Source organism: Panthera uncia, assembly GCF_023721935.1.
Source record: "Panthera uncia isolate 11264 chromosome B3 unlocalized genomic scaffold, Puncia_PCG_1.0 HiC_scaffold_1, whole genome shotgun sequence".
NCBI lineage: Eukaryota > Metazoa > Chordata > Mammalia > Carnivora > Felidae > Panthera > Panthera uncia.
Genome location: NW_026057582.1, coordinates 64,381,331 through 64,405,479, shown reverse-complemented (window position 1 = coordinate 64,405,479; position 24,149 = coordinate 64,381,331). Strand labels below are relative to the sequence as shown.

The 24,149-nt window shown below is 36.6% G+C and overlaps 1 protein-coding gene across 4 annotated transcripts in view; it reads left to right on the top strand.

Annotated features, from left to right (window-relative positions):
- The window catches only part of NUBPL (NUBP iron-sulfur cluster assembly factor, mitochondrial), a 222,413-nt gene that overhangs the window by 182,841 nt on the left and 15,423 nt on the right, over positions 1-24,149 (top strand). For all 4 annotated transcript variants that reach the window (XM_049612925.1, XM_049612926.1, XM_049612927.1 and 1 more), the window contains one exon: positions 11,075-11,160. In XM_049612925.1, the coding sequence (XP_049468882.1) occupies positions 11,075-11,160 (86 nt within the window). The remainder of the gene's footprint in view (positions 1-11,074; positions 11,161-24,149) is intronic.

Genomic DNA, 24,149 nt, shown 5'->3' with positions numbered 1-24,149 from the left:
GGGGCAGAGAGAGAGGGAGACACAGAATCGCAAACAGGCTCCAGGCTCCGAGCCATCAGCCCAGAGCCTGACGCGGGGCTCGAACTCACAGACCGCGAGATCGTGACCTGGCTGAAGTCGGACGCTTAACCGACTGCGCCACCCAGGCGCCCCAGAAACTACTTGAAGGCTTTAAAAGAGTTTTTTGGTGGGATGGTGGTGGTGAGATGTTGTGAATTAGAAAGAACCTTTGTATCAACTTTGCATATGTCTAAGCCATTCTTGAGAATGAAATGAAATGATATGTTTTATATTTGGAAAGAGACATCCTTTTGGAAAATTTATGGAGGCAGACCTATATAAACAAAAAGATCCTTTTTCTGAATGCTAATTAGCAATTCTTTGTATGAGTTCCCTTTTTTGTTTGTTCTATCAAATAGATGACAAGCTCACTATAAGAAGAAACTTGAAGGAAAAAAAAGCCCTCCTCTTATTTGTGTTAAAAGTATTGTGTACCAACACAGTAATAAATATGTTGACAGCAGTATTAGTGGCTAATGATTTAAATTTGAGCTTACATGAGCTATTGAATCATTACAAATACCTAGTAGTTGTAGTAACTGCTAGAGGGAAAAGAGACAGAATAAAGGATGGGAAATAACCAATTATAGTCTTTGGATTTGCTCTTGTTGAACTTGCCATGGGAAAAAGGCAGAGTTGTCAGTGCTGGTTTTATTTTTCTTACTCCTTTTATTTTTCTTTTTTAAGTGATACAGTTTGCTGGGGTTTTGCTTGTTGTTTGTTTAGCTTGTAAATTAGTTGTTGCCATACACTGAGTTGGGTGCATTCCAGGGTTGACTTCTGGGTTTTTTAAGACATGTGCTCTTAGGAATTTTTGAACACTTATCTGCTCTTCCATAATAGAAGAGGATTAATATTTCTTTGAGGAACATTATAAGTGCCTTGAACATTTTAAAAATGCGTGCACTGTGCTAGTATTTGAATTCTGATGGATATTACCTAATTTTTTCTTTCTTCCTTTGCTTTTTCTCCCCCTCCTTTGCTTTAACTGAAGTCCTTTGCATGACTATATGAAGACTATCTTAATTTGATTTGAGCTCTTAGAATTAAGTGAAGAGTGGATGCTTCACATCAAGTTTGTGAAGCACATTTTCTAAGAGACTGGAGAGTTTTAGTAAGTTGTTTCTATTATGATAGCTGTATTAGTCAGGGGCCTGACAGGAAACAGATGACATACCTCAAAAGGAATTAACAGAATGAAGTTAATGAAGGGACTGGTAATGAGGTGTGGGCAGCATTAAGGAAACCAGCAAGAGAAGGTGAAGTACCCAGGGCCTAGTGACAGTAGGAAGTTATTGCTGTTCCTCTGCCTAATGGGGCCTGGGAATGAACTGTGTCGGTAGAACCTTGGGACTGCTGGAGCCATGGAAGAGGGGCTGCCTGTTGGCTGCTGTGGCCACAGAGGGACTTAGCCAAGGCCAGAACTACTGCAAGGCAGAGAGTGCATGAGGTAGATAAAAATATTGCAATCTCTTTTTCCTCTCAGAGTCTTATATCCTGCTGGTACCTCCTACTGGCAGATCCCTATTGGAAGCCAGAGGGTAAGGGAACTCAGGTGGTACAGTCCACAGAGACCAGCTATCCAGGCACTGATCAGGATAGAGAGGGGTGGGGAATGAAGCAGAGCTTAGTGAGGAGAAGGAAGTGAAGTGCAGCAAGTGCAAAATAACTAGAACACCATCTCCTCTTGGTCATTCTCCTTATAATTGTGCATTAGTGGCTTGCAGGAGATGAAATGCAGAGCAAATATTTGTGCCCTCTAAAAGTCTGCAGGCCAGTACAGATACTAGTAGTACAAAGTAGTAAAAATCCATACTATCACAAGGTAAAATTTTACTGTTATCAAGTGTATGAACAGAATATTTATTTGTAGATAAGCAATGATAGAAGTACATTTTGTATAGTGGGGAATAATAGATGGAAGAATTATTTTGATAGGATAGAGCTATGAACAAAAGTTGCCCTTCACTTTATTAATTAAAAATTGATGTAGGAGTGAAACTTTTGGAAACAGTTTTTATAATAGAAGGGACAAAGATTGAGCAGTTGAGAGGGGAGCCATCATGGTCCTTTCTTTGTTCCCTTTCTTTTTCTTTCAGGGAAGGGCAGAAGTGGCACAGAAAGCAGCCAAATAGTCCTAGTGTGGGTCCCTCCTAGAGAGGGAGTTACTGTATATGGCAGAGTAGTCAGCTAGATAATATGCTAACTATGTTTGAGCTCAAGAGAAGCTACACTGGCAGACTAAAAATGACAAAAATAAGGTGATGCCCTTTCTTCCTGTCTAGGGCCCTTTCTGTCTGGACCGTATGGATAGAAGGAAGACCAGAGGCTTTTCTGCCTCTCACTCATTTAAATGAGATGAGGTCGGAATTTTAAATTAAGTCACTTTAATATTTCACTCACTGTTTAAAGTGAAAGTCATTTATTGCTTGTGAAAGGCATTGGGCAATTGCTACACTAACTGAACTCCTATTCACTTATCAAAGACACATGAGAAAAAGCTGGACAAGTCCACACTAGTGTTTTGCCCTCTACCAGCAGTTTATTTGGTCTAATCAATGATGTCTTTTATGATAACACTCTTTGGTTGCTAATTTGGACAGTAGTTTTGATAATATGAAAACCTACTGGGGTTTGGAGGATCAGAAACTTATTGTTGCTATTGTTACATAAATGACTTACCTTAGGCCATCTCTTGAAATAGTTTCCTTGTTTATCTGGTATTTACTATCTGAAAGGAATAGGTAACCTAAATAAAATCTTTAATTTTTTTTAAATAACTGTTTTTTCCCTTGTTAATTGTTTTCAAATTTAAAATAATTCTTCTTTAAATATCCAGTACTAATCCTTTGGAAAACCCTTGAAAATTCAAGGAAAAACATTTGGCTATTTTGGATTTTAGTGCTTTGCTTCCCCTGTAGTTTGACAGTTTATGATGACCTCAAACCAAAAAGCTAGAAACATGCTTATACTTTAAAGGTGGAAGACTGAGATCATGGCTGTTTCTAGTAGTCAGAGATATTATACCTTCATTTATGTTTTCAATTTGCAGAATGGAAGTTTGAAGGAGACCATCAATTTTGGACTTCTTCCATGTGTACTGTGTCCATGCAAATATTGGGCAGAGTTATAATTAATGTATATTTGTCAAGACTTGCATGATGTAGAAGAGAATTATTGTTTTATTTATCAAATTATAAAAATTGTTTTCAAAATAAATTTGTTTTTATACAAATTATAGCCAAGTGTTTTGACTGTGTTCCAGGGTTTTATTATTTAGGGCATTCCTAGTACTCAGTCCAAAACCTCAGTCCTATTACATTGGGAATCAAATTATAAAATTAAATATAATATCATTGGTTATGAACTACACTGTTTCCAATCTAATTTTCAAAAAAATCAGTTTTTTAGGCTCTTGTGTTTACATTAACATATAAGTTGAAGTTACAGTGTATCACTTAACAGTTCAAAGAAATAGCTTGAGAATTAAGAAATTCTGAATTATGACATGGAAAGACCCAGAAAACCTTCCTCAAATGATTCTTATGTAATTAACTTTCAGAATCACTTTGTGTCGACCAACCTATCTAATGCTGGAATTCCTTGATCATTTAGCTTGTGTTTGGAAGAGAAGCTTCTGAGGCAGTTCATTCAGTTTCATTGTTTAAGAATTCCTGGGCACTTGTCAGGCGCCTGGTGGTTCAGTTGGTTAAGTAACTGACTCTTGGTTTTGGCTTAGGTCAGGATCTCATGGTTTGTGAGTTCAAGTCCCGCGTCAGGCTCTGCGTTGGCAGTGTGGAGCCTGCTTGGGATTCTATCTAGTTCTCTCTCTGCCACTCACCCTGCTTATGCTGTCTCTCCCTCAAAAGGAAATTTCTGGGCACTTCCTTCATGATATATGCCTAACAGCTAAAATTCCTTAATGTCTTAAAGGTCAATGAATAGTATAATGACCAATGGGTAGTCAGATTCACATTAAAAACTACTTTTAAATTCATTAAGCATTTATATGTAAGAAAAATTACAAGCCCCATAGTCTATCATTTAAAAATTTTTGCACGTGATCATAGATTTTAGAAATTTGATCAGAATCTGAAGTTTAGGTCTAAAGAATATCTTCACATCTTAAATATAATAGTATTTGGAGATGGAACAAAGCTTTTCCATATGCAGTCTTAGTCTCTATTTCCCGAATATACCTGGTTAAATAAAGTTAGGGTAATTGGGGAGTAATAATTCTTCTCTGTAGATTTGTATTAGAGAAAGAATATGTATAAAAAGGGATATGCTTCATGATTAAACAAAAAGCCTGAGGTGGTGGTGCACTGTGGGCATGGACATGCCAAGCTATACATGTATCTAACAGAATTTGCAATGCAAAATATTAAATCTAAGAGTGCAACATGAACAGACTCACAGAAGAGGAAAAGAGCTTTTTTTCTGAGTTGTAGAGATGTGTATGTACAAGTAGGCTCCCCAAGGTGTTTACTGACAAGCATTAAAGATAGAGTCAAGACTGGAAAAAAGCAACGATTTTATCTTAATTTTACTGGAAACATCAGAAGTGAGGGGAAGAAGAGAGTAAGAGAGCAAGCGAGCATGAGTGAAGAGTGTGAGTTGTTTGTTTCCAGCTTGAGCTCTTTAAAATCTGAAAATCTCACTTGTCCCGAGTGGTTCCTTAGTGACCAGCCGTCTGGATTGCCCTGGTGAATTCTTTATTAACATCATTAAGATGTGATGATTGGAAGCCCATTCCCTGTTGATTCCATTATTGAAGAGCCAATCTTTGTCCCTAAAAGCAGACATACATGCAGATTCCTTTGATGAACTTGAATTCTTATTAAAGTTCCAAAGTGCACACTCTCTTTCTCACCAGTGATTTTGAACTACTGTGGTTTCCACTAATTATTGTGTTTTTATAATTCTTTTTGGCAGCTATTAACATAATTTCCTGTATCAAAATCCATTTCTTTTCTTTTTAATGATTATTTTTGAGAGAGAGAGAGAGAGTGACAGGGGGGTGGATAGAGAGAGAGAAGGAGACACAGAATCTGAAGCAGGCTCCAGGCTGTGAGCTTTCAGCACAGAGCCTGGTGTGGGGCTCAAACCCATGAACCGCAAGATCATGACTGAGCTGATGTCGGACGCTTAACTGAGCCACCCAAGCACCTCTCAGAACTTGTTTCTAAAGTGAGCAAAATCATGATTGATCTTAAAATTAATAAAACATATCCCTTTGTGACTGTAGTCAACTCTATTGGAATGGAGCAGAGGGTCCAAAACAGTGACTAATGAAAGAATTATTTCTATTTCCTGTTGAAACACAGTCTGAGGGTACATTTGAGGTAGATTTGCCTTTTAATCATGTTTTGCTTAATCAGATACTAATATTAGTGGACATTCGTTGATCTTACAGCAATATATATATATATATATTTGTACAGAGAGAGCGAGCATGTGTGAGTGGAGGAGGAGAGAGGAGGAGAAAGAGAGAATCCCAAGCAGGCTCCACGCTCAGCACAGAGCTCAACACAGAGCTTGATCCCATGACCCTGGGATCATGACCTGAGCAGAAATCAAGAGTCAAAGCTTCAAGGAACTGAGCCACCCAGGCACCCCCCAAATAATTTTTATAATTAAGAAAATTTGGGGGTTGCAGAGAAGAAAGGGGGGGGTGGTTAAAAATGCCAAAGTGAATCTATGTTATAGTTAATAAATAGTGATATATTTGGTATTATTTATGTTAAGCTAGCAGAACTTGAATGATTATTTTCTTTTACTACAAGTGTCTTTAAATAAATCTAGGAGAATCAGAGCAGTAAATATTAGATTACTGTGAACATTAAGAGTAGCAGTTAGGGGGTGCCTAGGTGGCTCAGTCAGTTAAGCGTCTGACTCTTGATTTCGGCTCAGGTCATGATCTTGCAGTTTGTGAGTTGGAGCCCCACATGGGACTCTGTGCTGACAGTATAGAGCCTGCTTGGAATTCTGTCCCTCTGCCTCTTTCTCTCTCTCTGCCCGTTCCCCTTGCACATGCACATACTCTATCTCTCTCTCAAAATAAACTTAATTAAAAAAATTAAGAAAAAAATAATAGCAGTTAATTTGTTCTTTTAAGTCTTAGTTGACTTTATATTGATGTACTCAACAGAGTTGTAAGGTATGGAATTATCTAAATATAATTATGAGCAGTTTTTTGTTGTACATGTTAGATTTCAACACTGAAGTTCTCAAAAAAGCATGGGAATTAGATATAATTTATGCCCTGAGACGTATAATGGCATAGTTGACTAGTTCCACACTGGTGTAATTATGATCAGCCTAACATCTAGAATAATCCGTTTTAAATGTTTAACTACTCTGAACTCTGATCCAAATTCAGATAGGCAGTTCTAGATTTTCCTCTTGATAGTCAAGAGAATTAGCAATTAAAACAATACTCTAAATAATTATTGTTTAGGATGTTTACATATTTGCCAGAATCTGTCAAACCATCTTTTATAGTAAATCTCCGCTGTTAAAAAGTCTTTTAAAAAGATTGTAATTCACGGGTGCCTGGGTGGGTCAGTTGGTTAAGCATCTGACTTCGGCTCAGGTCATGATCTCACGGTTCATGAGTTCAAGCCCCATGTTGGGCTCTGTGCTGACAGCTCAGAGCTTGGAGCCTGCTTCCGATTCTGTGTCTCCCTCTCTCTGTGTCCCTCCCCTGCTTGCTCTCTGCCTCTCAAAAATAAACGTTAAAGAAAAAAAAAAAAGATTGTAACTTGGAAAATAGCATTTAAAAATATTATTTAATTGTTTGGACTTGGATATTTACTCTAGGAAATGGATAGAAAATTCTTCATGGAATTCTTGAGAAAGAGGTTTTATTATACTATATTTTCCTCCTGGCCAGTAATTCCATTTATTGCAAACTGAACATTCTCTTTGTTGCTGCTGACCTTGCTCGTGGTCAGTACAGGGAGCATAAACCCTCCGTCAGAAGAGTGAAATGACATCATCAGTGAAGGTATTAAAGGGAAAAAAATTTGGGCTAGTTCATATTGATTCATGTTCCAAGAGCCCTGAGAAAAGTGAAAATTTATTAGCTAGGCATTCAAGAATCATAAAGATAAAATGTAATATCAGGTTTGAAGACCATGTTTAAAAAAAGAGACAACATGAAAAAAATTAATATAATTCCTTTAAAATTTAAAAATCTAGGTTGTGATGCACAGATTGATTAATAATGATTAAGTTTAATTTTACTATATTAAAATTTTGTATAGCAAAAGAAATAGTGATCTTTATGTATGCATGTGAGTAAGTAAGCAATCTCTACACCCAGCGTAAGGCTGGAACTCACAACCCTGAAATCAAGAGTCACATGCTCCTCCGACTGAGCCAGCCAGGCACCCCAAGAATGGCACACATCTATTTATGTGTGAGCCAGTTATTTTTTGTATTCTTTGAAGAAGGCTAGAAAATTTTTCTGTCAGCAGTGTCCTAAAGACTGATTGCATTGTGATTAAGGACTTAGTTATTTAAGAACAAGTACATCATCAAAAAAACTCTTACACCAAACCCTCTTTTATAAATGTGGCTGGTAGTTCCAATGGAATGTTTATGTTTTGTAAGCATTTTATGGGACATAGAAGATGATCGTTATCCTTGTCAAAAAGTTATTAATTGATGTATGAATGGTACTATTTAGATTACAAAGGAACTCAGATGGTGTGGGTGCTTATTTGTGATACTGTGTTAGGGTCAAGTACAGAGAAAACCAAGGCACTTTAATCCTTCTCTGTAGGATCTTATAGCTGTCAAAATAATGCCACCAAACATTTTTATAACACTTTTACATTCTTTTTTTTTTTTTTAGTGGAACATAACTTTAAGTTAAATAAGAACAATGGAAATAGGTGTATTTTACAGAAGAGTTTATTGAGATGTATTGAGATTTAGTGAGCTATTCAAGGATATATAGTTACAAAAACATAGTAAACACCACTGGAATCCAGAGCTCTTGACTCCTGGTTCAAGGAGTTACCAACTAAGAGTTCATGCAGCATTAGTCTAGGATAGATGATTTGAAAATACAGGAAAATTGTTTAAATGACCTATTTTTCATTAAGTGACTGTTTTGTGCAAGGTATTGTACCAGTTTTGCTTGATAGAAAATGAAAAAAAATCGTAGCTACCCATGAAATTATATTGTATAGTCGTAATACAAATAGTAGACAAAGGCTATTTAAAATAATAAAATGATTATATTATGTGAAAGTTAAAAGTACTTTTTAGGGCTAATGCAATAGAAAACCCCCTATATACTGGTATATAATTAAGAGAGAATTTGTAGGAAATAGCCAAGGAGTTTTTTATTTACATGTGAAGAGAATGGCTCTGAGATTGAGGGGCCATTATTCTTTGAGGAGGATAGCATTTCACATTTACTTAAATAGGTTTATTGAGCAGTCAGATTGAACAGGAGTGGTTTTGGAAACTTTAGTTAAGAGGAAAAGCTAAAACATTTAATCAGAGGTAGCTGAGACCTTGGAGACTATCTAGTCCTTGCATTAATTTTACAGCTAAGGAAACTGAGACCTAGAGTGATGCTGAGTTACTTGCCAAAGGTCAGTCACACAATAGATAGGGACAGTACTAGAATCAGATTTCTTCTAAATGCCTGGATATGAAAAAGCAATGAAATAGATTTATAACAGGACCTAGCAGGTGGCAAATTGTGGACGTATATTGGGTCTATCGAGTTAGAATATAATTTCTACGGAGGTGTGATTTCCGTCAATCTGTGAAAGACAAGAAACAGAATGGTCGACTAGTTTTTGGTTCCTTGGGTAGAGCAAATAAAAATAGAAGGATGTAGTAATCCATGGAGCAATTTGAAAAGCAGGATGAGCTGCCTTATGGCACATATAAAAATGACCTTCCCAGCAACATCTAAGACATTTTATTAACAGCAGTAATATAGATAAGAATGGTGATACTATAAGCAACAACAACGGCAGCTTCCTTTTACTGAATGTTTACCCTCTGTCCAGACGTCATGTCAGGCATCTTAGGTACATGAGTTTGTTTAATTATTTCATCCTGTGACCTAGTATTACTGTGCCATTTTGTAGATGAGGAAACTAAATCTCAGATTGTTACTACCCTAGTTACACAGGAAGTTGGCTATTGAATAAAAATTTGAATTCTAATTTTGTTTGAATTCCAAAGCTAGTGTTTTTCAAACTTGAATAATGAATAAGCCCTCCTTCTAAAGGTAAAATAATCTGCCCCATACCCCATATTGACTTATTTTTATTATATGACTACTTAACAAAGTATAAATATAGTATAAATATAAATTCCTTAAGCTTGTAGTGCTTATATAATTTTTTAAATAAAAAATATTATAGGTTAAATATAAGCAAAAATAAAAAATATTATAGGTTAAATATAAGCAAAACTTTAAAGATCAATAAAATTCAAATTAAAGACATTAATTTAAAAGAGGAAGTGTTTTTCTTTTTTCTTTCTTGCTGGAATGAAAATATTGATTGCAAGATGAATTTGTAGCTAACTCCTCTAGCATAGTTCTTTTGACTTTGATATGCCTGTATTGCCATGTGCTTTGTGATAACTTGGTTCCCTGCCACTTGCCTTTATTTTGACTTCTTCAAAATGTCCCTTCAGCCAATACTTTGTTGTACCATTTGATCTTCATTTGGTATAGTCCATTATTTATTGTTGATTCTACCTCTGTTTTCATTAGTTGAGATGAACTACTAACCCCTTGGTGCCAACTTGGTGGTTTGGGGTTCTGAAAGGTCATGTCACTATGTATTTAGTTATAACATGATGGTCATCCAGGTAATGTAGAATATGTTTATGTTAATTATTTTTCAGGTTATCATCTAGAAGAACCTATAAAATTTAAGAAATTACAAACTGCAAATCATAACCAGGCCTCTGGTGTTTCCACTTAAAGACAAAATTACATTGCACTTTCTCTAAAAACACTATACTATAGAACTATCCGGTTTCCTCAGGGTAATAATAGAGACCCAGGAAAGCCTCTATCTGCACCTACTTTCAGTGCTACCTTCATTTAGGCCACCACTATCTTGCATCTCAATTTCTACCACAGCCCCTAGTTTTACCCCTACCAAACTATTCTTCACAGTGCATTCCATACTAGTGAGTTTTCTATAATACAAACTTTTAGGACTCAGCTTGGGAGTCACCTCTTTCTGAAACCTTTCCCCTACTGCTTCTCCTTACCTTCTGCTTTTTCGCTATCCTGACCCCTAGATTGAATTGGTTATCTTTCCTTTATTTCTCCTTTATAATTCCTTAATATCGAGGAAGCATATCTCTATTACAGTGCTTAGTACATTGTGTTATAATCCTTAATTTTTTGGTTTCCCAAGTAGACTATTAGCTTCTTTAAAGTACGTCCTACCTTGTGCATCTTCTAACTAGCACATTGTCTGAATGGAAAGAAAGTTCTGATGGTATAGCTGTGATCTTGAATCACTGGTCATTTGGGGTTTTTTGTTTGTTTGTTTTTTGTTTATTTTAGAGGAAGTGCGAGCATGGGAGAGGGGCAGAGGGAGAGAGAGAGAGAGAGAGAGACAGAGATAGAGACAGAGACAGAGAGAGAGAGAGAGAGAGAGAGAGAGAGAATCTTAAGCAGGCTTTACACTTAGCACAGAGCCCAGCGTGGGACTTGATCCCATGATACTGGGATCATGACCTGAGCCAAAATCAAGTGTCAAATGCTCAATCAACTGAGCCACCCAGGCACCCCCCAGTCAGTTGTTATTTTAAAAGTGAGTAGTAAAAAATAGGCAAGAGTGAAGAAGATATTTCTTCATCTTTCCTGTTCAAGTATGTAAAATTTATACAGGGTTACCTATTTAATGTAGTAGACTCCGTTAGCCTGTAAGCAACGTAATTTTAGAAGCAGTCTTTTCATAAAGCATTAAATGATGGCATCATCTTGCTTTCTCTTTGCTTTTTCAATGGTTAGGTGCTGTGATTGTCTCCACGCCCCAGGACATTGCACTGATGGACGCACACAAGGGTGCTGAGATGTTTCGAAAAGTCCATGTGCCTGTAAGCATGTATAGCTTCACTGTTACGAGACACTCTTAACTGAAGAAGCAAGTCATTGAGAAATACAGCCCAAATTTTAATTTAGTTCTTTACAGAAATCTATATGAAAACCCTACTTTATCTTTATGGTTACTTTAACAACACACATATAGGTGCAAATGTGTATGCACATTATATTAGTCAAGAAAGATTCTAATTGCACTAAAATATTTTTAAGAAGTCTAAAACATCCTTCATGTATGAGTTTTGTGAATAAATACTACCTTTCCAAATACCGAAAGCTATTATTGACAAAAAAAAAAAACCAACAACAACAACAACAAAAAAACCCCACCTGAGTGTTTAGGTAGATACACTTGAATAGAGCTCTGGTGGGAAGACAGTTGAAAAAAGTGACTTTTTTTCCTTGTTTCCAATTTAACTCATACATAGCTCACTGTCTTCTAAAATGTATCTGAAGATTTTCTATATAATATGACAAAACAAATTAATATAATATTAAGACAAAGAACTATTGAAATCAGGGTTAGAAGTGAATTTGTAAACAAACTGCATGCCATTGAGGGACTTAAATTCATATGAGAAGTATGCCGTGAATTTTCTAGCAGCCACATAGAGTTTTTATAAAACTGTCCATTTCCATGAGGTTAGAAAGAGCTTGATGTTCAAGGGAAAGAGAGCTGAGACCAGAGAGGCATAAGTCTCTCCCAGGTTCGCAGAAAAAAGAAATCCTTTATATAATGAACACACTCTCATTACCTTTTCTTAAAAACCATAAATAGGGGCATCTGGGAGGCTCACTCAGTTAAGCATCCAGCTCTTGATGTCGGTTCAGGTCATGATCTCACAGTTCATGAATTCGAGACCCGAACTGGGCTCTGCGCTGACACCTTGAAGCCTGCTTGGGATTCTCTCTCTACTCCTCCGTTGCTTGTGCTCTCTTTCTCTCAAAATAAATAAATTTAACCAAACAAAAAACATAAATAGGTTTTTTCTCCAAGTGTGCATCGGCGTAAGCAAGTGGACTTGTGCCAGAATACAGTTTAGAGCAAGCATTTGTGTACAAAGCCAACATGATGCCTCCATCTTGGCTATCAGATGGCCTTGATTAATTCAGGAGTAGATTATAAATCTTACAGGACAGAGTTTTTTAGACTTCAGCCCATGGGTTAGCTTCAGGGATCTCATGATTCTTTCTCCTTTCCCTCCTCCCCATCCCCAAATTGTATGTTCACTTTGAGTTTGTTTTGGTATGGAGAGAATTCATAACTTTCATTGAATTCTTCAGTGAAACAGTGACATGGTATAAGATCCAGTGGTGTAGTAGCATGAGTGGACTCTCATAAATGTTTTTTTTTCTCAGGGGAGCTTCTGAAATGTATAAAATGGCAGAGTAGTGGAGTTGAGATGACCATCTTGGACAAGTACCTCTTCCCCCTTGTCAGTTAGTACAGAGCTGTATGCATTAATAAGCCATGGAGCTCTGGACTGGATTCACATTGTTTGATGAAAATTGAGGAGCCTGTTAAGGATTATGCTTATATACTTACTTTCCAAGAGGTCTGAGGGTATTCCATAGTAGGCATAAAATTGTGATCGTAAGGTGTTTTAAGGCCACCTTTATATGTGGATAAATGAGTGTTAAACACCCCATGATGTCCTACATTGTGAATTTTAGCTTGGAAATATTTTTAAAGCAATGGTAACCAACAGCACACCTCAGAAAAATGTCTCAATAAAGCATATAGTTTGAGCAATGTGACTTCCTATTATGCCCTCTAAGATAAACTAGGTATAAGTAACACCCACCCAAATAACTAAATATGAATACTTTAAAAAATATGTTTATTATTTACTTTTAAGAGAGAGAGAGAGCAAGAGCGGGGGGGGGCGGCGCAGAGAGAGAGAGAGAGAGAATCCCAAGCAGCTTCCACGCTGCCAGAACAGAGCCCGATGCTGGGCTGGAACCCACGAAACTGAGAGATCATGACCTGAGCCGAAATCAGATGCTTAACTGACTGAGCCACCCAGGCTCCCCACTAAATAAGAATACTTATATGGGATTTTAAAAATATAAATCAGCAAAAAGTTAGACAGAGGGCTATCTACCGAAAACTGAAAACGAGTTATCCGTAATCTTTCTAGCAGAAATTAGGTAACAGGGCCAGTGGTCTGTTACTGCCACTTCAACTAGGATAATAGTCATCCTATCAGCATGTAAGGGAATGCTTAACTTCTCATTCTGTAAGATAAGGGTAGAGACCTATGTACAGTCTACTCAAAAGCATCATGCAGTTCTTGAGGGAAAAGTCTTTTTAAAAGCTGAAACCAGCACTTTTTATTTCCCACCCTGTAAATTATCATTGCATACACCTATTTCAGCTGATGCTGTTACTTGATGGGACTTCAGCTATGGGTCAGGTTTTACATGAACTTTGCTAGTTGGATGTCTAATGACCAAATTGATGGGATCTAATGACAGATTCAGTGTATGTATCTTTTAGTCTTTTATGTTATTTTCACTTACCTGCAGCACTTGATATATATTGCCCTATAAGTAAAGAGGCAAACAATCTCAATTGTTCCAACAGATTTTTCTCTAGACTCTGGAAGAAAGGGTGAGGCAGAGTCCTATGGAACATAACAGCGGGAAAGAGGGATGGTCACTAAGTTCTGGTTAGGCTATTTCTAGGTGGGTGCCACTGAAGAATAGAAGCAAGGAAATACAGTGAGGAAATATTTCACATGCAGGATCTTGGGCTGCAAAAAGCTCATAGGACTAGTGCAGGATTAGCTAGAGAGTGAAAGAGCTGTTTGTGATCAGAAAGTAAATGTTGCAGTTTATGTGTGCAGAGTTGGAACACTTCTGGGTAATGACAAGGTCCCAGATGTGGTTGGTCATGGGTGTGTGGGGCTGAAGTGGAATAGATGTAAAAGTCATCGGAACTGCATAATCCCAAGTTAGCTTTTTTGACATCATCCTGTATCTTTATAATAGCCCTCTTTTTTTCACCCCTATGTTTCAATTATTTGCCCTCTAAACAAGAGGGAAAAATTTTTAATGTTAATTTATTTATTTTTGGAGAGAGAGAGAGAGAGAGAGAGAGAGAGCGAGCGCAGGGTGGGGGCAGAGAGAGTGGAGAGAGAGAATCCCAAGCAGGTTCTGCATTGGCGGTGTGGAGCCCAATGTGGGACTGAAACTCATGAACTGTGAGATAATGACCTGCGCCAAAATCAGGAGTCAGATGCTTAACTGATTGAGCCACCCAGGCACCCCTAAACAAGAAAAATTTTTAAAGGAGGTAAAATATGTTAATCATCTCAGAACAAGGTGCTCAGTAATCTTTGCAAGTGAATGAGTGAGAACTTTGCAGCAATGAGCTCTGTAAACACTGGGACAACCATGGTGCAGCTACATTGTAAAGGGGATCCTGGTTATGTGTGGGATGTAGATTTGATGACCTCTGAGATACTTCTGGCATTTAAGAGCCTTGGAGTCTAATCATAAAGCATCTGAAATTAGAACGTGTTCCATAAATGCAAAGAAGAACTGTTATGCTTTGTTTATACCACTTTATTTCATTGTTGCCTGGTCTTTAGTCTTGCTTTCTGTTTTTTTTTCCCTTTTTGAAGTGCATTAGTTACCATGGAAACAATGATGTCATTGGAATTCATTGGTATGGACAGAGTTTAGTAATGTCTACAAGAACATTTTGAAGTTAATTTAAATGCTTTCTTAAAACTCAAGGCTTGGATAAGGGAAGGAGAAGAAGAAATGAACTATTAAATTCTCCGTTCTCTGCCTGAAATCATATCAACTCTGCCAAATCCTTGATTATTTCAGTGTTTGTAGGTAGACTGTTTTTTTTTAAACAATAAATTTTTTTCAGGGGCATCTCTGTGGCTCAGTTGGTTAAGCATCTGTCTGACTCTTAATTTCGACTCAGGTCATGATCTCATGGGTTCAGCTCTGCACTAACAGCGTGGAGCCTGCTTGGGATTCTCTCGCTCCCTCTCTCCCTCTCTCTCTGCCTTTCCCCTGAGCATGAGCACTCCCCACCCCTCCCTCTCCCTCTCTCACACACACACATGCATACACACACAAAACAAATAAATTAAAAAAATATTTTTTAACTTTACACATTTTTAACAGTGAGTACTTTTTGCCTTGTGACATTCTAACACATTTTTGTTGCTTCTTGTACAAGGGAGGTCCAGGCACCTCAGTTTAGAGTCCTTCCCTTACCATTTGAACTTTTAGAGTTACAGGGATTTCACTCTCCAGCCCTTCCTTCTTGGGCAGTCTCTTTACCAGCTCCTGAAAATTATATTAAAGTATGTTTCTTCTCTTACTCTTTCTATAGGTAATGAACCCTTAATTTTAATTCAGTAGATAGCTTATTCTACAAATATGTATTTACTCATATTGAATGCCTTCCATAAGCAAAGTACTGTGATAAGTTCCCTTGGTGACTTAAAAAAAAAAAAAAAAAAAAAAAAAGGGATGAAGCCTTTTCTGTTAAGTTCCTTATGGTCCTGTGGACTAGCTCCATTATGGTGAAGGTGCCCTGAATTCTGAGGAGCATGAGAACACTTTCTTCTCTTGGCTATTAAGTAGGGCTTTCATGGAAAAGTCATGATTTTTTTCTATGCCCCTGTTATTTTGCATATCCTAGTCCCTTGCCCGATAAGCCATTGTTAGCTTGGGAACTCATATGCATGTTTCAAATTCTTGCTCAGGAAATTTACTTTCTCTGGAAAGCTTTTCCCAAATTCCCAGAAAAGGTTAATCTTTCTCTGAACTACTGTATCATATACCTAGTTTGACTCTTATCCCACTACAGTTTACCTGTCAGTCTCCACAGAAGAATGTGAGTTCCTGGAGGGCAAGAAAACATGCCTTAAATATTCTTAAATACTCAATTACCAAGTGTATGATAGGCCTAAGGTAAATACTTATATGGACATTTGACCTTGGATATAACGCCAGCCACAATCTGCTGTTGTCTTTATTCCCCAGCTCACAGGTCACTCTGCCTTGCATTCTCTCTGCTACAGTGAAACTGGTCATCTTCCATGTATTTTAGATTGCCACAAAGTTTCTTTCTTCATGGCCTTGAGCATGCTGTTTCTCCACATGAGAACCATTTTTTTTTTTTAACTTACATTTTTTTTTTAACTTAGTAGCTCCTTTTTATCCTTTGGTACTTAGATTAAATGGTTCTTTTTCTGGGAGACTGCCCTGTCCCTGTTAACTAGGTGAATTCTTTCTAGTGCATGATCTAGTAACACTCTATTTCTCCTTTTTAACTGTTTTCATATTTGTCAGTACTTTCACATTTGTAGTGCCAGACTATAAGCTCTGAGTGAAGGGACTCCTTACCTCCCTCTGTGCCAAGAACATATTGTTGCTTACTAAACATATACAGATTAAATGAATGGGATAGGATTTTCATAGCTATCGCAGGGGACTGGAGGGACAGAAGTGAGTCTGAAAAGAATCAGGAAATCACAAGTTGTGTTCAGGGTTGTTCAGTTTCTCTATAGTTGAGGTAATGTTTGGCAGTTATACTAGGCCCAGGTTTGGTAGAGCTTTAACAGCTGAGCTAAGGATTTAGACTTTGTTCTTGAGATTTTTAGAGGAGTCCATAAAGAATGTGGGAAAGGAAATAATTGATTTGAAAGGAACTTTAAAAATACTTAATTTGGTGGAAATGAATAGAAAGGACAGGAGCCAGGAGAGTGTGGAGGCATGAAGGAAGCATTTGCAATGGTCAGAGTTACTCAAACTGCAGGTTGTAACCCACCAATGAGTCATGAAACCAGTACTGTGAGGAATGAAACCAAAGGTTTCAATATCCGGGTTAATTGCTCTTAAAAAGAGAAAGTATTATTTCATAAAGATTTGGTCTCAGTTGTCAATACATAGAAGTGTACATTTGTATTGATTAACACTTAAAATATTTCTCTTATGGTAAGATAGTTTTAATAATTTGGAAAAATACTGGAAAAATACCACTGTAGGTGATAGGAAGTAGGGGTCTGATGTAGTATAACAGCATTGAAAATGGAAAGGGGAATAAATGTGGTGGACGTTTTGAAGGAAGAATTGCCAGGCTTGGCAATTGATTACATGAGGTAGGATGGTTAGAAAAAAAAATGGCAGAAATCTAAGGGATTTTGAGAGTTAGGCTGCCATATTAATAAATCTACCAGGAGCTAGTTTTTTGCTCAAGATGACAGTGAGGTAGAAGTAAGACATTAGATTCTCAGTCACAAATCCCTGCCCTTATTCTCTATGAGGGTTGTGATTTAAAACTGTTTGGCAAGGAAGAGACTGGTGGAGCAAATGATTTGGTGTTGGCCTTTTTAGTACTGTTCACATCACATGATGTATGTAACCATCCCTTCTCCTCACAGAAACAGATATATTAATCTGTATATTTGTAGCCTCTTATACATAGATTGATATTTTTTAGCCCTGAGAGAGCTATATTCTTTAGTAAGTATATAACTTCTTTTATGGTTACAAATTAAATTCCTTTAGAAATTTTATTATAATTTTTTTAGGCAATAGGGTGCTACTTACAGTGGCATTTTTGCATAGTGGTAAAGAGAGTAAGCTCAGGAATCTGAATGCTAGAGTTCAAATCCTAGGTCTGTCACTTTGTTGCTGTATGACCTCTGCAAGTTACTTAATTCAGAATATGAGAATTATAGTACCATTTCCCTCAGAGGATTGAGAAGAGAAATAAATGAGATAATGTGTGTAAAAAGCTTAGTACAGTGTTCAGCACAAGCTGAAACAACCAATAATGTAAATATAAAATGTCGATTAATGTTGCTTATTATAATTACTTTCAGAATGTTATCATGAAACAGATACATTTCATAGATATTTGTGTATTTGGCCTATGTGTTTTGACTAGTCCTTTATTTTCTAATAAGAATTTTAACAAGAAATTTTTTACACCTTAGATGCATAGTGTCTTTGAGATTTCCTTATTCCTTGAGTACTTTAGTTGAGCCTAAACCATTCTTTTCATATAGATTAGTTGCTAAAGTTATATAGAGTCTAAAATTCTGTGTTAATTTAAATTTGCATCATTTAATACATGTTAATTGCTGTCACAGATAAACTTCAAAATATATAATGATGCAAATACAATAGAAGTTTATTTCTTGCTCATGTAACAGTACTCATAGATGAACAGGTGAGCAAGGTGGTCTTCTTCCAGGAAGTCATTTAAGCTGCTGTAGCCTCTGCCATTTTCACATGTGAGTTCTAAACCCACCTTTGGGGCCATCCTCTTTTGAGCCAGCCAGGGGGGGAAATGGAACAGAGGTGTGTACATGGAGATTTTTATGGACCAGACATACATACATTTCTACTCACACTTCACTAAAAGTCATGTGATCATATGTCACATTTCTCAAGGAGCCCAAGAAAATTAGATTAGTTATGTGCCAATGAAGATGAGGCCATGGAGTTTGGTCAAAGCTACCTGTCTCTGCTACAGATGACCTGGAAATAAAATACAGATTATAGCCTAATGCTGGTCACGGAACTTACCTTTTTTTCCCTTGTAAGTAGTCCTGAAAATTCTATAACTATTTCAGCCTTGAGAATATTTATTTATTTTTAAAAAGGGAGATAGGAATTTTGCTTTTCCTGTGGTTTACTTTTCTTGCTGATTAAAAACAAGAAATTCAGAGAAACCAAAAATACTAGTGTGGTGTGGAACTTTTAAATATTTATTTGAAAGGGTTAATGATTATATTTTCTTCTAAGAAAAATGAGGTGATCTTAGAACCTCAATTAGATGATTCCCATCAATGTTTTCTTTCCATTTTCCACTGTTTTCCATTTTCATTACCACAGACCCTACACAATGTTCTCAACAATGAGGATCAAAGTTGTGGTTTATTATTTTTTCTGGCAGAGTGGCCAGTTATGGTAGTAGGTTGATTGTTTGGACCTGGGGTTCCACACCTTCACCTATGAATGTCTTCAAAACTCATGTATTCATGAAACACATCTTAGAGCTTTTTTTAGCATCTATCTTGTTTGTCTGTTAGACCCCAAAAGTCCAATTATATTTAATACCTCGAGCTGACCTGCCATAAAAAAACAATTTAGAAATAGGCAGTCTTATGTGAAAATAGAGGCAAGTGACACATTTATTCTCTCCTTTCTTCCTTGAATATGTTTTCCTCTGTGATTATCAAATAGTCTCATTTGGTTCTCTGGGAAGTTTCATACCTTTGATGTATTTGAAGAATCTTTCATTATTGGCTGTAGAGGCTTTACAAAGTGTCGTTTGAATTCTTTCTAGGATCACACTAACTAGTTTGCACATGATGTATCACATGTGGCTTCCTTCTTCACAATTGGTTAATTTTTCCACTTTTAGAAGAGTGACTTTTCTTTTTTGGTAACCTTTATAAAACTGGGTAGCAGTCTGCATCTTGACCATTATTACATCTCAGAGACCAAAGTTGTATGCTCATTTGTGTCTTCCCTTAGGATCTCTCACAAGTCCATGAATGTTTTTATTGAGAATGCTGTTCTATGTGATTTACATGAATTAAAGTAATAATAACTCTCACAACCCTGTGATACAGATAACATTTTTTTCTCTCATTTTGCAGATGTGGAAACTGTGGTAAGAAGATTAAATAACTCACATAAGGTTACCTGTCAGTTTAGTGGGCATCTGGGCTCCTATCGCAAACAGTATGCTTTCCAGAGCCCACATTTTTAACTGCTTTTTCTGTGGATTATCCAAAATTGAGTAATCCAAACTGTAGTAATATGGACATGGGAGAATACCACAAGCTTAGAAATTTCAGGGAGCAAGAGAGGTCTCCATTAAATTTGCTTACCATTGGGTTTCTGACTGTCTAGGTGGGCAAGTAAGGGCAGGAAATGGGTGGATTGAATAATGGGGAGGAGTCAAGAGAGGTATAATGAGGGTGTTTTTTGGGAAAGGGAATTCCATGACCAGGAGAAGAAAATGAAATCTAAGGTTGGATTGCAGCAGTGAGTGTGAAAATGGTTCAAATTAGGCCTTCCATTATAACTGTGCTCTTCATTACTATCCCAGGCTATATTGGCTCAGTATTGTTTCAGACCGCCTAGTTCCATGAACAAAATCCTCAAGTCCATTTACTTGTCATCTTGTTTATTGACTTCCATATACAAAGCAGTGACCCAGCTGGTTTGAATTTTGGCTGTGTTATTTACTAACTGTTTGACCTTGAGCAAGTAATTTAGCTTCAGTGTTTTGTGACCCATCTCATAGGTTATAATGGCAGTTAAATGAGATTATATATGTAGTACTTAGCATAGACCTTAATACATGGCACTATAAAGGGAGGCTCTGAATGTTATTGTTTTAGTAGTAGATTTTAGGGATCATTATTATAGAGACCATCATTTAATATAAACCCTCATTTTGGAATTCAAGATGTAGAGAAGTTGAGTTTGCACCTCATGGGCACACAGCTATTTAGTTGGTCCTGAGAAGAACATGAATTTCCCCATTCATTGTTCTTTCCATGCCAGACTACTTCTGAAAAAGAAAACAAAAACATCCATGTCATTTTTAAAAATTATAATATTTGTACACTTGTTTCAAGGAATATACTAAAACCTGGTTCAAGGCTAATGGAGAACTGAATCTAATCTATTTCAGTTATTTTTATTTATTTTCTATTTAACAGTTTCTCTTCCTCATTTTTTTCTTAAATCATATTTTGTAATCCTTGTGACAAATTCCAACCAGCAAGAATTTAACCTGATTGTAACCTTGAGAAATTGGATTACATAGTAGCCTGAAAATCTTGCTTGTTACTTACCTGAATCTGAATTTAAAATGCCAAGAAGAAATTAAAATTGAGGCCTTTTGAGCTTGCTTAATTCAATTCAGTTGGACACAAAAATCCAATATTTCAAAGCAATGTTGATATTTCAAGAGAGTCAATTTTTTTTAAGTTGATAAAAGAAGTACCCTTCTGAGCCAATGATGGATTGGAATAACGTAAAAGTAACGTGTAAAAGGTTTGTGGTGGCTGATGTTAAGTAGACATGTGGCATTTACTTTCTTTCAGTAAAACTAGCTGAGGTAAAAAGAGATCGGGATCTTATACATTTTTTTCTCTTTAAAATTTTTTTATTTGAGTATAGTTGACACAAAAAGTCATGTTATATTTTGATGAGACATTAAAAAATGATTGAGCATGCTTGCAGCTGCATTTTAATGGTATTATGTAAATTAAGCTATGGCAAAGCATCTGTTTTCTAATGTTTCTGCTATACAAAATAGCTCTATAATAAACAAACAGCCTAACAATACATGAAATATTCACACAATATAAGGCATTTTTGGGGGGGAGCAGGCAGTACAGAGTTGTCACATGGACATGAAATCTTTCCTTTTTAAGAAAAATTTTTATGAACAAAATTGTAATTTGGATGTTCTGATGTCCTTTCTTATTATATTAGCTGCCCCTGTTCAAGACTCTTTGATTATAGAGGACTGCTTTTTTAAAACCTAGCATAGTGTTTTCTAATCTTTTTAACACTCCAGGCTTTCTTTTAAGTTTTCTTCCAACTAACCCCATGGTTTGAAAAAGTTGTCTGTTACATACTTTGCATATCTTAATATGTTTTCTTTCTAATTAATCAAATAAATGTATGTGTGTGTTATCACAATCAGTTGATATAATTTCAACTAAAAGCAAAGAAACTTGACAGTTTATCTTTCTTATATAGTCTTGGAGGCAACTGTTTCATGTTTCTTCAATTTTTAAAAATATTCATAAATCACTGGCCCTCATAAATGTTTTTGTGCATCTTTAGGACCTTAAAGCAACATTAAATAGGAGAACTACCAAAATAAATTCTGTAGTCATGCTTCAATTGTCTACAACAGTACTTTCCAGCAGAAATGTAATGCAAGCCACAAATGTGATTTAAAAATGGTTAGTTGCCGTATATATATTTTTAATGTTTATTTATTTTTGAGAGTGAGAGAAAGCAGGAGCAGAGGAGGGGCAGAAAGAGAAAGGGAGACAGAGAATCTGAAGCAGGCTCCAAGCTGCCAGCATAAATCCCAGCACAGGGCTCAAACCACGAACCATGAGATTTTTGATCCGAGTCAAAGTTGGATGCTTTACCGCCTAAGCCACCCACATGCCCCTTTAGTAGCCATATTTTAAAATTAGGAAAACAAACCAAAACAAAACAGCTGACCTTAATTTTAATAACATACTTAACTCAGTATATTAAAAATATTATAATTTCTCCATGAAATCAGTATCAAAGTTGAGAATCAATCAACAAAGGAATTATATTTTCGGGGCGCCTGTGTGGCTCAGTCGGTTGAGCGTCTGACTTCGGTTCAGGTCATGATCTCTCGGTTTGTGAGTTCAAGCCCCGCGACAGGCTCCGTGCTGACAGCTCAGAGCCTGGAACCTGCTTCAGATTCTGTTTCTCCCTGTCTCTCGGCCCCTCCCATGCTCACACTCTGTCTCTCTCTGTCTCTCAATAATAAATGTTTAAAAAAAATTAAAAAAAAACAAAGGAATTATATTTTAAAATACTAGGAATACTTACAATTCAATGAAAAACAACAACAACAACACATGATCAATAGAAAAAAAAAAGACAAGAATCCTGAACAGACGTTTCACAGAGGAGAATATACAATGACCATTAAACATGTAAAAATGTGCTCGGGGTGCCTAGATGGCTCAGTCGGTTAAGTGTTCGACTTTGGCTTGGTTCATGATCTCGCAGTTCGTGCCCTGTGTCAGGCTCTGCGCTGACAGCTCAGAGCCTGGAGCCTGCTTTGGATTCTGTGTCTCCCTCTTTCTCTGCCTTCCCCTGTTCATGCTCTGTCTCTCTCTCTCTCTCTCTCTCTCTCTCTCAAAAATAAATAAACATTAGAAAATTCTTAAAAAATATGCTCAACTTCATTAATAATTATGGCAACACAAATTAAAGCCACAGTGCAAAGGAGAGCTGGGCACAGCATCAGGAAGAAAGAGAGCAAACTGGAATACACGTACACTCCTGCATCTTTCTTTCACCAGCTCTAACCAAAGGAAAGTAGAGTGTGATGCCTAAGGCTTCACTGCCACCTCCGGGTTTTCATTCCACTTTCAGGGAACTTTAACCAGGAGCCATATATATGAAGGAAGATTCTAGGAAATATAGTTCCTATTATAAACACATTGACAGTTTGAACAGTCCAGCACAATGGACTCACCATACTTGCTAAAATAAAGAAGACTGATGATACCATATGTTGGTGAAGCTGTGTCACACCTGGAATTCTCATACATTACTGGGAGGAGTGTAAATTGGTAGAACTTTATTGGAAAACCTGGCATTTTTTGCTGAAGTTAAACATGCGTAACCTAAATACTTAGCAAAAAAAAAAAGAAAAAAAGGGGGAGACATGTATAAAAACATTCATGGAAGCATTATTTATAATAGTTTCCCCAAAGTGGAACCCAAATTATAACACCATAAATTAGTTTTGCCTGTTTGCAAACTTTATGTAAATGGAATAATAAGTATATACTTTCATGTTGCTTATTTCGCTTAAACTTCATTACCATGTTGCATTCCATTGTGTGACTGTGCCACAATTTGTTTGTCCATTTTACTGTTGATGGCCATTTGGTCATTTTCTATCTGGGAATAATTAGTGTTATTTGTGAATACTTTTGTACATGTGTTTTGTTGAATGTTAAGTTCACATTCCTGTTAATGTATAACTGAGAGCAGAATTACTATGCCATAGTGGAAACTAAACATATATCAATTATTTAGATTAACTGCCAGTTTTCCAAAATGGTCGTACCCGTTTACACTCAGGTGAAACTATGAGTTTTACTTGCTCTCCGTCCTCATGGAGATTTGGTGTTGGTGGTTGTTACAGTCATATAGACATTCATCTATTCTAATCAGGTCTTAA